Below are 15,615 nucleotides of genomic sequence, written 5' to 3'. Positions count from 1 at the left end.
AAAAACATTTGATTAATGACGTAATGTAGTGCCAGGTGAAAAGGCAAGGTTAAAGTCTGCTTCAGTTCTCTTCTTTCCCATCTACAAGAATCCATACAAGTCGAGTAACACAACATTTTATATAGGAATTTTACAAATGTACAAACCCAGGATCTTTGTTTAGAAATATGAGGTGTAAAACTTAAGATATTTGCAACAAAAAGCGGCATGGTACTGTCCTTAGCAAGAGAATATTTTGTTTTAATTTCTTTAACTTGTTCAGCTCAACCTAGTGATTTTATAGCCTGTTTAATCAGGCAGTTGTAACAGAATCCCCTTTTAAAAATGAGACTCTCTCTGATTTTAGTAGTAGCAAAATATTTTAAAATTTATTCATTAAGAGGGGAAGGGAAAAACTATTTTACTCAGGAATATAGCAGCACCAGAATCAGTTTTCCCACACAAATATTTCCAATGTAGAAATCAAAACTTTAAAGCAACAAGTAGGCCACTTTCCACTGATGGTACATTACCAGAGTAATACAAGGCGCATTTAAACTTAAAAAAAGATACTTGAGATTAAGATTTCTGACAGATATAAATATAAAAAGTGTTTATTTACTAGTCAAATATCTTACACTTTTTTTCTTCTTTCTGTTCCTTGAGCAGATCTGAAAGTCTCTTGGTACAGCAAAGAGAGAGAGATCAAGCCATCGCGGTTTTTTAGAATGACTCAGTTTGAAGACACTTACCAGCTGGAGATTGCTGAAGCTTATCCAGAGGATGAAGGAATCTATACCTTTGTGGCTAGTAATTCTGTAGGCCAGGTGACAAGCACTGCTACCTTGAAGTTGGAAGGTACAGTGTGCAATTAAAGAAGATGTCTTGTTTAGGTCATGTTCCAATACTAACCTTAATATACACTGATGATTATATGTGAGTCATTGTCTGTCATGTTGTCTTTTAACTCAATTAATTGCTACTATTTACAACATCCACAGCCTACATGTATGTCTCCAAAATATAGGTCATGCACAGGAAAACTTATTGCACAATTTTTCAGCATTTCACGAACCTCACCTTTTCATTCTTTCCAGTATTAGAATCTGTCATGCACCAAAGATGGTAGAAATCCTTTTTCTAATAGAAGTGCTTTGCTTATGCATTCTTTGATTTGACCGTGAGGAGAATCTATTAGGAGCTCTTGTATAAAATGAATTACTTAAAAGTGTTGGAAAACATGTTAAATAGAGGTGTGTACCAGGTAATTGAGCAACTGAAAAGAAATTGTTTACGTTCATATGAATTGATGAACTACTGACCAAAGTTTTAGATAATTTGCTATTTAAGTTCTATATTGTCCTTGATATTATTTAACCATAAATATTTTGTTTTCTTTTTGCAACAGATTTTATAAATGGTGAATTAGAATAATTCATGCTGTTAATTTGCAAGTTAGAAAAAAATCTTGAATGAGAGAGAAAATTTAGTGTAGGGTAAGAAATTAAAAGTTGGCGTGCTTCTTTTCAGGATTTAAAAATGTTGAAGAAGTTACATCAGAGTCCCACTGGCATGTTTCTTCATCTGTTAAGGAGGAGTCTATTGGCCAAAGGCCCACCTTTATCCAGCCTATTTCAAGCTGCAGGGTATGCAGTGGGGAATCAGTCAGATTTCAAGCTAGAGTCTCTGGCATGCCCAAACCACAAATCCAGTGGTTTCATAATCAACAACTCATGTTGCCAACAAAAGACTTAGTTTTCCACTTTGATGAGTCTACAGGCACAGCTATACTGATAATAGTAGATGCTTTCTTAGAGCATGCTGGCCAATACTCTTGCAAGGCAAGAAATAGTGCTGGAGAAACAACTTGTACAGCTACACTTACAGTGACTGCAGAAGGTAAAGCCCCATTTTACTTCGAAGGGATTCAGTTTGTTGTATACCACACTTCTATGTTGTTACTAATGTTCTGCTTTCCTTGTTTCACACCTTTTCTTTACCAGCTAATGTTAGTAGTACCTACCCTCTGTAACCCAGCCACTCTCATTTCTCCTGTTCAAGCTATAACATACAGAAATTTGCAAATTTGTATCTTGATATAGGTCAAAGCATAGCATTTTACTGAAGGCATTCAGATTTTTAAAATAAGTAATTATGTGATCTTTATAGCATTGACCTAGGTATTTTGTGCCATCCTTAGGAATAAAAAAAAAAAAAAAAAAAAAAAAAAAAATACCTCCTTAAAAATTTCCATAATAATAAGTTTTAAATACTAAAATGGACAACTTCAGTGAAAGAAGAGACAAGCATCAACTGTATATCAACTGCATGACTAGCTTAGGTGTCACTTGTCATTCATATATGTGAATGCATAATCTTTTTGTCAAGAAAGTAGTGCATCTGGCATGCTGACTTTTCAAGTGAAGATCACTCATTTTCATCCTCCATGCTGTTTGATTTTGTTCAGAGCATGGTCCAGTAAAGTTCTTTAGATACTAATATTGTTATTTTTGTTACTTGATTACACAGTGCAAGCCCTAGATAGGCAAAGTTCTGGGAAAGATGTAAAAGAATCTATCCGGTCACAGGCTATATCAGAACTTCACGTTGCTCCTCTCACGAAGAAGAACATTAAAACTTTCCAAAAAGAATTTAAGTCAGTGCAACAACCATCACAGGAATTGGGTGTACAGGTTTTTGAAAGCTTATCAGAAAGTTTGACCATGAAGGCTACATCAGTTGAAGAAATGGAAGCCATGCACAAAACAGTTCTTTCCCAAACATCTCAGAGCACCAGGATCTTTATGACCACTGCTCAGGAAATGAAAGATGTTCCTCCAAAGTTTCTCTTGCAGCTCAGAGACCTAACTGTGAAATGTGGTGACACTGCTCAGTTCATATGTGCCTTAGAAAATGAATTCTTCTCTGAGTTTCTTTGGGCCCGTGAAGGTGAAAGGATAGAAGTGTCTGAAAAAGTGAAGATATCACAGAATGGAAGTGTCCTACTGCTCACAATCCTAAATACCCAGCTGACAGATCAAGGACTGTACAGTTGTACTGTATATAATGATTATGGAGGGACAACAACTGCTGCAATACTAACAGTCAAAGGTGGTTATCTGACTTTTAACAATTATGACTTAGCTTTTGCAATTTCATTGTCATTGCCTACAGCTTACTCATATTTCCTTTATTATCAGTATTTCATTGAGAAAGCTCTAGTAATAATGCTTTGGGTTTTTTCCTCCACATTTATGGCTCTATTCATAAGTGACGTGCAGTACTGGGAAGCTGATATTGTAACTTCACGCCTCTTCTCAACAAGTCATAGATGTCTGAGGTTTTTTATTCCTCATATCCTTCATGATATGCAGTGAGATGTAAAGCAAAAGAGGCTGATAGGAATTTTTGCATTTTGAGAATTCCTGAAGCTGGACTTTAAGGAAGATAAAAATGTCAGATAAGCAGTGTTGAACTAGGTAACTGGTCATTTCAAACTCTCTGTGAGTCCAACTTGTTTCCAATAAATCCAAGGTTCTGAATCCAAGGTTGACAGTATAGGTCAATGTACTTAATAGGATTAATGGGTGCAAGTTGTGTATTACTGCACTAATGAATTATCTTCTACCCTTCATTCTCCCTGAGATATAAGTACTTATTTTTGCTAAGACTTCTTCCATTTCATCTTGATATTAGTGTCTTAAAATGTTAGTAGTGTTACCACTAGTGAAGACCCAAAAATGTATTATCACCACACTAGAGAGGTGATAGTATTTCTGCTGAGCTCAAAAGAATCACGAGCAGAAAAGTAAGATGAATAATTTGGCTCTTATGTGTTGAAGTTTCTTTCTTTACTTGTGAGCTGTGCAAAGTGCTTCAGATACTCTTCCACTACTACTTTCTAAATTGAGGCTCTAAGTTAAAAGTGAAGTTGTTCTTCTATCAGGCATTACAGAGCAAGTCTTGGTCCCATGAAGGTCCCATAGGCTTAACTGGTACCTAGAATTAGCCCATCTTGAATAGAGCTCTTAAATGTGTAATCACTCATGTTTAATAGCATTGTAATACTAATATGCTGGATATTCTTTCAATACTAATTCTTGGATTTTTCCACCTAAGTATACGGATATTTTTAATTCCTGCAAAACATCTGACCTAATCCTTTTCCTAACTTTATTCTTGCCTAGCAAAAGAAGCACAAGCCAAAGCAGTAACAAAAATTACCCTTGAATCAGACACTAAAAGCTTTAAAGCAGCCAAAGATTGTCAGTTTAAAGCATCTGAAGTTAAGCAAGACTCTTCCAAGAAAACCTCGAGCTTGTTTATATCTACATCCCAAAGACCATATGAAGCTGAGAAGCAAAAAACCAGAGTCTACTATCCTGATGTTGTGCCATGTGAAGACATCACAGAAACTGATGCTGAAGCACCAGAGTTTCTTGAAACTCTGCCTTCAGAAACCACTGTAAAAGAAGGAGATGATGTGTTACTCTTTTGTATAATGAAAGGTGTGCCTACACCTTGCGTGGTCTGGCTGTGCAATCAGATAATAGTTGAGGAGTCTGCATTGTGTTCCTTAAAACACGATGGGCCACTGTGCAGTTTAAGACTGTTGAAAGTCGGTCAGAACCACAAGGGTATATACAAGTGCAGAATAGTTAATCCTGCAGGACAAGCCGAGTGCAGCACCCATCTGAGAGTGACAGGTTGGCAACTGCATGTTCATTCCAAGTATCAATTCCTCATGCATAGCATCTTTGCATTCCAGTACATTCATACCCTGAGAGATGATAAAGAACAAGAAGCATCTCATTAGTCTGTGGATTGTTTACTGTTTTCTTCAGGGATTTAAGGCATGATAAAGGCATGTTGCAATAGAAACTTTCCCGTACCCTGCATAAAATAAAGCAAATTTTATAGAAAAGTGTATATTGCGAACAAGTTTGAAAGCATTTGATTAGCGTGTTCTCAAAATTTACCGAGTGTTTGAATTGTTTGGCATGCATTTATGTATATGTATGTGTGAATTTCTGTATATTTGCAAAAGAGATTGAGATTGGATGTTTTTACTACATAAAGCATTGATTGGCATACTTCAACTATAGCTCAAAAATATTTCTCTTTTTATTCTAGCTCCTGAAAAAATTATTCATGAGAAACTAGAGGAAGAGATTGAAATGGAAGTGAAAGGTACAGTCACCAATGATGTTCCACTGAATAATTAGTACCAGTAATTAGTAATATTGTGAAAAGCTTTCATCAGCTTACATGTAGTGTCTGATGGGGAAAGGAAGACACACTTTAAAGCATATTGGAACATGTTGCATGTTTGTTTTGATATGCAAAGGGTTACCTGCATTATAAGGTTATTTAAGTTTTAAAATGTGTTTAAAACTTCAAATTTATGATTATGCAGCCATATACTTAACTTTTACTTCATGCTTTGCAGCTGTTCACAGAGCTTTTATTTGTTCTGTTTCCTTTTGAATGCATGGAATAGTTTACTTCAGAAGGAAGTTATATAAGTCTTAATCATATTATTTTTAAGCAAGTCAGCAACCTAACATTAATGAGTTCAATGGACACTACTGGATGGGTGGATGAAGTATACTAGAAAGCATTTGTTGTTTAGGATATGTGAAAGCTACACATTCCCATTGATTCCTTGCACTTTTTTTACATACATTAATTCATCATTATACATCTCTTACCCTGGCTTGCAGATAGCATACATGGTTCATGTTGCTTGCTTTTTTCCTGTGCATAACACTGTGAAGTTAGTGGCTGTATTAGTTCGAATAAACGCCTTCTCATTTCATGTTAGCTAATAACTTACTTTTTAAAAAATATCTTTCAAAATATTTTTTTCTCAATTGTTTGAACATTTAATCTACAAACAGAGGGGTCAGAAAGGGCGTTTATTCTACTGTCTGCAAGTCAGGTAAGATTTTCTTCTTTGCCACCCAAAGACACACAGCTTTTCCAGGCAGCAAAAACATACACGCAGAAGAACATGTTATTTTGAAATTCATTTTTGCTTGTTCAAGAAGAAATTTCCACAGTCTGAAGAAAGAACAGACAACGAACGATTTTCGTGTCAATCTTTAAAACAGAGCAAGGCATTGCGTTTATTCGAACAAATATGGTGAGTGAATTACTTTTTTTTTTCTGGGTGTGTGATGAAATCTGTTGCATGCCCATTTTTTATTTCAATATATTGTGATTTCTTTTTTTCAATCAGATGGCAGGCAGAGTGTGGCATGTTGTAACCCAGTCTCCTTCTCTTGCAGAACAGCACAGCAAGGCGAACCTTGAGGAACCTGGGACAGTGGCAATGCTGGCTTGCTCCCAGAACCGTAAACCCACCTTCACGCAGGGCCTCAAGTGTAGGTCTGTCTTGGAGGGGAACCCTGCACTCTTCCAGTGCAAGCTGGTGGCATGCCCAGCACCCCACATGTCCTGGTTTCACAACAACCGTCCGGTCCACCAGGACTGTCGCAAGGTGATCCGCACTGAGAGTGAGGAGCACATGCACCATGCCAGCCTGGAGGTGCGGGATGTGCGGGAGCACGATGCTGGCAGCTACCGGGTATTTGCCATTAACAGTGAGGGCTCAGCTGAGTCCACTGCCTCATTGCTGGTGGCACGCAGTAGGGAGGAGCAGGGCTTGGGTTTTGCAGGGAAAGCAGAGTGGATGCAGGAGAGCTGGGAGTGCCTGCTGCAGCAGCGGTGGGAGGACCGGCTGCGGGTGGTGCTCCGCTGCAGTGGTTCACCCTTTGACAAGGGGCAGGAGGCAGAGCAGGTGGTTGGGAATCTCTCCCCAGCCCGAGGCATGGTACGAACCATTCGTTTCCAGAGGCTGCCCCTGGTGGGCCCTCACCGTCCAGGGCTGGCATGTGGTAGGGAGCACAGTGGCCAAGTAGTGGATGCTGAAGAGCTGCTGGATGAGGAGATCCGTTGGAAGCTGCAGCGGCTGCGCGAGGCAAAGAGGGCAGTGCTGAAAAAGAAGCAGGAATCCCTCATGTCCGTGCCCCAGGGGGGCCCTCTGGGGAAGCCCAATCCACCTGAGGCAGCTGCTAGGATGGATGGCTCAGAGCCCCTTGCGGTACAGGTAGAGAAGGGGTACTGTGGGTCCAAGGCTGCAGGAGAGAGATGGCAGATGCCAGGTGGGCTCCTGGAGGCCTGCCCACCCCTCTTTGTCCAGGAGGTCAAGCCTCAGGAGGCTGTTGAGGGGCACAGATGCACGTTCTCCTGCCTCTTCCATGGCCGCCCACAGCCCACAGTCACTTGGTACAACAATGACAAGCCTGTGGGACGCATCCGGGGCACCGCTGTTCACACCACAGAGTGCCGGTCTACACTGACCTTCCCATCCCTGCTCCCACAGCATGGTGGCACCATCACCTGTGTCATCTTCAACCCACTGGGCACAGTCAGCACTTCAGCTGCACTCCACGTGAGGCAGAGGATGCCAGCCCATGAGGCCATGAAGAAAGAGGTGGAAGAGGAAGGGAAGAAAGAGGAGGAGGAGGAGGAGGAAGAGGAGAAGGTGAAGGATAAAGAAGAAGAGGAAGAAGAGAAGGTGGAGGAGGAGGAGGAAGAAGTCAGCCTGGCCTTCGCAACAGTGCAGGGACTGCCAAGTGTAGCTCAAGACTCAGACTTGCTCTCGCTGCCTGTGGAAATCAAAATCACTGCACCCACTCCAACACCAGAACAAGACACAGAGATGAGGGAGACTACACGGCCCTCTCCAAATCAGGCTGCTCCCACCATAAAACACAAGTTCAAATTTTCATTTGATGTGGGAAATGATCCACCCCAAATTGTGGTAGAAGCCCCAGCACACATTCGTTGCCATGAGGGGGAGGCAGTGGTGCTGGAGTGTGCTGTGTCTGGGCAGCCTCCTCCAGCTGTGGTCTGGTGCCTGAATGGCCAGAACCTCTCTGCCAGTGAGAGGCTGAGGTTTGAAGAAGGCAAGAATGGCGTGTACCGCTTACACATCCAAGGGGTCTCTGTTGCAGATGCTGGGCTGTATTGTTGTGTGGCCAAGAATGTGGCTGGAACAGCACAGACTGCTTCTGAGCTGACAGTGCAGCCCAGCACACCCAAGTTGTACATCAAGGATGGAGGCACTGGGGAACTGCCTGCCATGGACCATGTTCTGCACCTCCAAGGCCTCAGCACACTTGGGAAGGATGAAGAAGAACAGATCACATGCTCCAAGGAGGAGGAAGCCCACCTATCCTGGTCACCAAGGCTGTCTCCACCTCCTGGTGAGCAGTTGGAAGAGTCAAGTGAGAAAACTCCTGACTTCAGGGAGAGTGAGGTGGAGGAAACAATGGTGCTGGATATCATGGAAGTTTATGCTAGGCAAGAAATGGGTTATAGAGAAGAAAGTGTGAGGGATACAGATGGAATTTCTGAGACAAGACAGCAGAGGGGAAAAGCTGTCTCCGAGGAACAGAGTTTTGTAATTGATGCCACTGAGCTGCACCCCAACATGTCCAGAGAAGAGCATGAACTGGTGGCCAAGGACTCAGGTCACTTTTCAGAGGATCTGGAGGCTGAAGGAGACAAGGTGCTACCACATACAGATTCTCTGTCCTGGGACATCTTAAAGTCACCATTTATGGAAGTGAAAGGGCAAACACATGCCTCTGAACAGTCTGCTCTGGCAAAGGAGTGTGAGGATTCACAGTTTTTCATTCCTGTATCACCCACGGTGCAAGAGGGGAGTGATGTTTACATGGAGGAGAGTGATGGCTCTGCCTGGAAGGCAATGGCTCTTGATGTGCCCCTTGTAGAAGAGCCAAGTGTGCCCCACCTGCAGGACAACATTGCAAGTATACCCACAAAGGATCAGTTTGGCTTTTATGACTTCTGTATTGAGGAGCAGCAGGAGGAACAGGCCGAAGAGCAAGAGAGATCAGTTGATATTCAACAGGACATCGAGGTTGATGATAACCTTTGTAAAGAAGAAATTACTGATGCTAGGGATGTTGTACACTGGGAAGTGCACAATGATGGACAAATGCTGCAAGAAATGGAGTCTGATGCAGGCAACTCTTCTGTGGATCTAATCTTCACTCCTCCTGGCATAGAAAACTCAGGTCAGGGTTTTACTGAGGAAGTTGAAGTTCACCTAGAAGAAGTACGTTTGAAAGAGCAGCTGTTGCCATCTGAGACTGATGAGACCAATATCACATTTGATCTGAAGAAGTTTGTGGAGTCTTTCTCAGCTGCAGAGACAGTGGACACCGAACAGGCACAAACCCCCACAGCTCTGGAGAGTGTGGAGGTAGGAGTGGCTGGGCTCATCTCCCCTGTGCACCAACGTGATGTGCTTGTGGAAGAGGTGCCTCTAAATGAGGAGCTGCATCAGAGCTACATGATGCAGCAGGAGGAAGTCACTGCCCAGAATGAGGCACAGTCAAGAGAAATCAGAAGGGTTGATTTGCGAATCTCTAAGGGGGCCCTTGGCAGCACCATGATATCTGCTGAAGAGGGATCTGCGGCTGAAGAAATTAATGAGTCAGAGGTAAATGTCTGGGGGAAGGATTCACTTGAGGGACAAATTCATGGTTTTATGGTGGAGTCCACAGAAAATTTCCAAAGAGGACTGCAGGAAACACATGTGTGGGAGAGTGTGGAACTACTGGACACCACAGACTCCCATGGTGACAGCTTCATCATTGACTTGAAAAAAGCTGCACGTGAAAAGAAACCCGAGGCTGGGCATCAGGCTGAGGAGAAAGAAGGTTCTGTGATGGAAAAGGTCATTGAGACACAAATGAGCAGCTCTACCTGTGAGATAGAAAGCACAGATTCCCCTGAGCAGCTGCTCAGGGACACCCAACAGGAGCCAAACACAACCAAGGGCTTCTCTTTTGGGCAACTCTTACGTGGTTTAATAATGGATGATCCTGTGGCACAGAGGGAGCAAAGGAAGGAGTCTTGGGGCAAGAAGAAGACTCCTACGGAGGAAGCTTCTGAGAATAGCCTGGATGGAGAAGGACTGTGGGATGATATTTCTGCAGATCCAGCGCCCAGTGTTGTTCAAGCCTCAGAGCTGGAGCCTGACTTATCCCTGGCCAAGTATTTAAGGTCAACTGGGAGGCAGGAAACTCCAGATCTCAAAGAGACCGTTCAGAAGGAGCAGCGAGAGACCATCACTTCACTGGAAGTGGAGGAGGTTACCTTCAGTATGGTTTACGACTATTACAACAACCAACAGGAACTCACCAGGCCCTTCTCTCCTGAGTCAGAAATGTCTATAGAGCTGGAGAGCAGGAGCGGAGAGGAGTCACCTGATTCAGACCACTTCTACACACCTCCCTCTTCAGTGGAGATCTTTGAAACTGCTTCATCAGCATCCTACCACACACCACTCGGTACACCTGAGCGCTACTCCACACCATCCGAGGGCTCAGGGTACAGCACACCGCCTGAGCGCTACTCCACACCGTCCGAGGGCTCAGGGTACAGCACACCGCCTGAGCGCTACTCCACACCGTCCGAGGGCTCAGGACACATCACACCACCCGAGTGCTACTCCACACCATCCGAGGGTTCAGGACACATCACACCACCCGAGCGCTACTCCACACCATCTGAGGGCTCAGGACACAGCACACCACCCGAGCGCTACTCCACACCATCCGAGGGTTCAAAACGCAACACACCCTCAGAGCGCTACTTCACACCCTTTGAGGGACCCTGCTCTGCATCAGGGGACAGCACACCACCAGAACGCTACCAGACACCCACTGGAGAATATAAGGATGCCCTGACCATGCTTCCCCTCTGTGAGAGAAGGCAGCAGCCTCCAGACCAGCCACAGGCTGAGGTTTTTAGGACCCCCTGTGAAGCTCTGGAGCCATCAGGCAGGGACATGCCACCTGCATTCCTCAAGCCATTGAGCAAGAGGCGGCTGTATGAGGGTAGTACGCTGAGCTTTGTGGCTGAGGTGGTGGGTGTGCCCAAGCCAGGGGTGAAGTGGTATCATAATAAATCTCTGTTGGAGCTGGGTGAGAGAGTGCGGATAGAGAAGCATGGGGACAAATGTGTGCTGGAGATCACTAATGTCCAGAAAGCTGATGGAGGACAGTATCTGTGCCATGCAGTGAACATTGTCGGGGAAGCTAAAAGTATTGCTCAGGTGGAAGTTTTGTCTGAAGATGGGCAGTCACTAGCACTGCCCCCCCCTGTCACCCACCAGCATGTTATACACTTTGACCTGGAGCAAAACACATCTTCAAGGTCACCTTCACCACAGGAAATCCTCCTGGAAGTGGAACTGGATGAAAATGAAGTGAAGGAGTTTGAGAAGCAGATCAAAATCATAACCAGTCCTGAGTTTAGCCCAGATAAGAAGAGCATGGTGGTTTCCCTGGATGTCCTTCCACTTGCCTTGCTGGAGCAAGCTGCAGGCTTGACCACAGAGGAGAATGAAGATGTAAAAATAGATTTCCAAGTAACTGAAATGCCTCCCCGCTTTGCCGTGCCTTTTGCAGATGTTGAGGTGACAGAAGGCTTGGAAGCAGTGTTTGAGTGTGTGGTAACAGGTACTCCTGTCCCAGTAGTGCAGTGGTTCAGAGGCAACACCTGTGTGACACCTGCCACAGGGAAGTATGTTGTGAGTCAGAAGGAGGGTCTTCACAGTCTGAAGGTCCAAAATATAAGTCCTTTGGATGGTGGCTCTTATCAATGTCGGGCAATCAATAGGCTGGGAGAAGCAATGTGCAAAGGCTCCCTTGTAGTATTGGCTCAGCAGGGAGCAAGTGCTAAGGCAAGCAGTGAGACAGTTGTGGCCAGTGTACCACACAAGCCCCAGAAGTGTGATTTGCTTTTGAGTAAGACTGTGAGCCCAGGTGACCAGTCAGAAATAGAGCTGGAGTTTGAGTTCAAGCCGCGCATAGATGACTCAGAGAAAGCGATCCAACTGCTTGCAGTGACTCAAAAAGAGCAAGAAGTGGAAGGGGAGAAGTGTGTCAACATTAGTTTTGATGTGTTTGCAGAGCCGTCGCAAGAGGAACAGGTTGAATTTAGGGCAGAGGACTCAGAGAGCTGCAGCTTTGAGTTCCAGGTCACAGAAGCCCCACCCAAATTTTTGAGGCTCATTTCTGACTATAGTACATTTGTAGGTGCCTCAGCATGCTTCCATTGTCTTGTGACTGGTTCCCCCCACCCAAGTATCCGCTGGTACAAGGATGGGGTGTTGTTGGAAGGGGACAGGTACTGTGCGCAGGAAGAGCAAGGGGGTTCTCACAGCCTGACTATTAAAGACTTGATTCAAAGTGACAGTGGGCAGTACAAATGTATAGCTACTAACAGGGCAGGAACTGCTGAGACTTGTGCCGTGCTAACATTATACTAAATTTCCATAATTAATTTTAGAGTATGTTTTAAAACACTAAATTTTTCTATGCTGTTCAGTGCAGGTAAAAATGCAGCATTTATTTTAGGGGCATTGATTTTCATCCCTTTAGGGATGAAAACCAGTCTATGTGGGCATATTTCTGTCTCTCTTAAACTTGCCTTTGTTGGGGAATTTAAGTGAGATTTAATCTGTGCATAGGTTTTGTGCACACTTTTCTGCATTGAGGTATATTTCAGGCTCCTTCCAAGGTCCTTACTCATTCTTGTAATGATATTTTAATTGACACTCATTTATGTAGGACTAATTTTTCATATAGTGTACATATTCCTGTATGTCTACATCAGTGCAATCATTATTGTTTTGTGTAGGCTAGAAATCACCTGAAAACACAGAAAACACCTTTTTGTTGTAACCTAAATGTTTAGTTTGGATATAGTTCTGAGAAATAACTCCTTAAATTGGTATTCCCCCTTCTCACAATGTTGTGTCAGACCATGTGAGTCTCACTAGTTGAAATCCTGTGTTTACAGTTTCCATTACTGCAAAATTCTTAGCTCCATGGGCCTCATTCTACTGACTCATGGAATTAAATGACTTTTTTCTTTTTTTTTTCTTTTTTTTTGAGTCAGGGGAATTATGTAGTTGTAAAGAAAAGCAACACAATGGGAAGAAAATGAAAGTTTTGCATTAGTAGAGACTGGACAGGATTTTTTTCTCTATTACCAAGTAATAAACATGAAAACATATTTTGTACTGTATCTTTAGAAGTTAAAGGGAGAGGAAAGGGAGCATAATAAATTAATGATGTAACTGTAAATTCATTAAAGTAATTTTGGTTTTCCCCGTATTCCAATGTAATTCATAAAAATTACATAGTAGTAACACAGTGTGATATTTTTATGCATTATTCTTTTTTCACATTAGAAACAAATCTCTACATATTCCTTTTTTCTTTTTTCTTTTTTTTTTAAAAAAAAATTAGTAACAGTTAAGTGTGCTATGTGTCAAGATGACCAGAAATAAGCAGAATACATTCAATAGTTACCTGTGGCATTTTCTCAGCAGATTTTTACATTAGTTTTCTCAATGTGAGTATATATTTTTGTATGTAAAATAATGCTAATATTTAGGAGGAGGAATCAGCAGTAGCTGACATAATTAAATCAGAACTAGATCTATCTGACCTAAATGATAAATTGATTAAGAAAACATGTTAAAAATATGAAAGTTATTAATTAATGTTTATCAGAAGTTAAACTACTCTCTAATGCATATGCCAGCTTTCCAGTTACCTATATGCCAAGTCGAAACCTTGAGTTCAAGAACCCTAAGCAAAAATTGTTTTTACTTTCACTATGTGTTCATGAGGTTCTTCCAGTTATTTACAAATTTCTGTCAGTTGCCTTGCAAACTGCCTTAAGGAGCATGGTGATTTTAAGCATAAAAGAACTATTCCTATAGTACATTCAGTTATGTTCATGCATGTTCTTATTTCTGAGTTTGATGTGTCCTCACACTGAGGTCAGCATGCCTAAAAAACTCAGTAATCTTTTAAGACTACCCTGGGATTGTAATTTTTGATCAAAAGGTTCACTTTGCCTGATTGCATTGCCCAATACAAAATTAAAATCAGGACTGGCAAGTTCTGATGACCCAGTACATGGGAGAAATGACTGCAGTGGTTAAAGCTAGTAACAGTGTGTCATTTCAGTTTCTTCCCAGTCATGACCCCATGCTAAAGAGTTAAGATTTGTATATTGTTAAAAGGCAGCGATAATTGTGATTTCTCATAGGTAATGGTGGTAGGAAAGAGAAGCGTGAGTGTCTGACCCAATACTGAGCTGGAAAAGATTTGCTTCATGATGTGTCCTTAATCCATTTCTTGTGTAGATGTGTAGCACTGATTCATTGAACAGCAGAGGTCCCTAGGGAAGTTGGCATGAATTGTCTGATGTTATATGTCAGCTGTGGCATGAGGGGTCTTTTAGGTCCAAAGCCAAAGGGGTCAGAGGTCCTTTGGTTAGGTCCTAAGCAATTATGATGTGGGTTTAATTTGCACATAAATGAACTGAAAATTTTAGTAGAAACAGGCCCATAACCTGTTTTTGAAGCCATAAGCCAAACAGGTCCAAGGTCATGTTCACATCTGGAATATATGGCCAAGCCTCTTTATCTCTACCTGTGTAGTAGTGTTAGTGATTTATGTAAGTTTAAAAGTCTTGTTTTAAGTTTCATACATTAGCCAGGAGAACTGGAGAGACAAAGTCTCACCTAAGCTACAATGATTTAAATCTGGAGTAATTCTAGTTTAGAATAAACTTACTCTGGGGCAACTGGTATAGCTTGGGGCCATGACTGACCATGTCTCTTCAAAATTTTGTGCTTTCATAGGAATTACAAAACTCACAATTTCATTGTCAGGTTTAATGTTGTCTTCATTTCTACAAACCTTAAATCTTAAAACAGGACGAGTTATGTTTGTTTGTCATCAATGTGTATTGAATGTTAACATGTATGGTTAATTTGTGAAATAAATATGTAAATGATTTAAGTTTGTTGCTTCTTGTACTTTATTCTTTTCACAGACATAGTTAAAGTATGAAAAAGTATCTGGATAGTTTTTCTGTCGTAAATATAGAGGAACATACAAAATGCATTAATTTTTGCCACACTCCTGTATATAAAGAATTCTCATGTGTTAGCGTATGTTTCATTCCTCAATTTTTATACTTTATTATGGGCCCAATTCTGCCACCCAGTCTCAAATTCACTAGCACTTTTAATTTCTGGGGAAACTGCCCTACTGTTTTAACAAGGCTGGTAGGTAATACTGAAGGGCTGGTGTAATTTTTTTTAACCTAAGCATCTCTCCTGGGCAGTTAACCACTGTATGCACTGTGCTATGCTATGTGTATTATGGTGTTTGTGACCAGATTAATAATTGCTAAAACCAGTGAGAAAGAATTGGGTATGGCATATTCTGTTCTTCTTCACAGTTGTTACTGGAGTGCAGCAAAAATTATCTCACAATAAGTTTGGGAATTTAAGGCATTGTAATCGAGAAATTTATCAAGGTTCACCATTAGAGTGCCTGGAGACATTTATCCAATCACATTTGTTTTATTCTTTTTAACAACTCTCATATCTTTCCAGTGTCAAATACTGTGGGTCTTAACTGAGCAAACATGACTCAGTGAGGACAACAGGGTTTGATTTCCAAAAGTTTTCTTTGCGCCGTGATTTTCATAGATGGCTTG

The 15,615-nt window shown here is 42.0% G+C and overlaps 2 protein-coding genes across 2 annotated transcripts in view; both read left to right on the top strand.

Annotated features, from left to right (window-relative positions):
- TTN (titin) overlaps positions 1-15,615 on the top strand; it is a 242,029-nt gene that overhangs the window by 34,782 nt on the left and 191,632 nt on the right. Inside the window, exons 43-45 of the mRNA XM_074911579.1 lie at positions 649-837; positions 2,509-3,093; positions 5,113-5,169. Coding sequence (XP_074767680.1) covers positions 649-837; positions 2,509-3,093; positions 5,113-5,169 — 831 coding nt within the window. The remainder of the gene's footprint in view (positions 1-648; positions 838-2,508; positions 3,094-5,112; positions 5,170-15,615) is intronic.
- LOC141962280 (uncharacterized) lies at positions 6,221-14,909 on the top strand. Its single transcript, XM_074910194.1, has 2 exons — positions 6,221-6,529; positions 6,836-14,909. The coding sequence occupies exons 1-2, from the start codon at positions 6,221-6,223 to the stop codon at positions 12,353-12,355; spliced, it is 5,829 nt and encodes a 1,942-aa protein (XP_074766295.1). The 3' UTR covers positions 12,356-14,909.

The sequence above is a fragment of the Athene noctua genome, chromosome 7, assembly GCF_965140245.1.
Source record: "Athene noctua chromosome 7, bAthNoc1.hap1.1, whole genome shotgun sequence".
Classification (NCBI taxonomy): domain Eukaryota; kingdom Metazoa; phylum Chordata; class Aves; order Strigiformes; family Strigidae; genus Athene; species Athene noctua.
The sequence above is the reverse complement of the archived record's forward strand: the minus strand, read 5'-3'. Positions and strand labels throughout refer to the sequence as shown.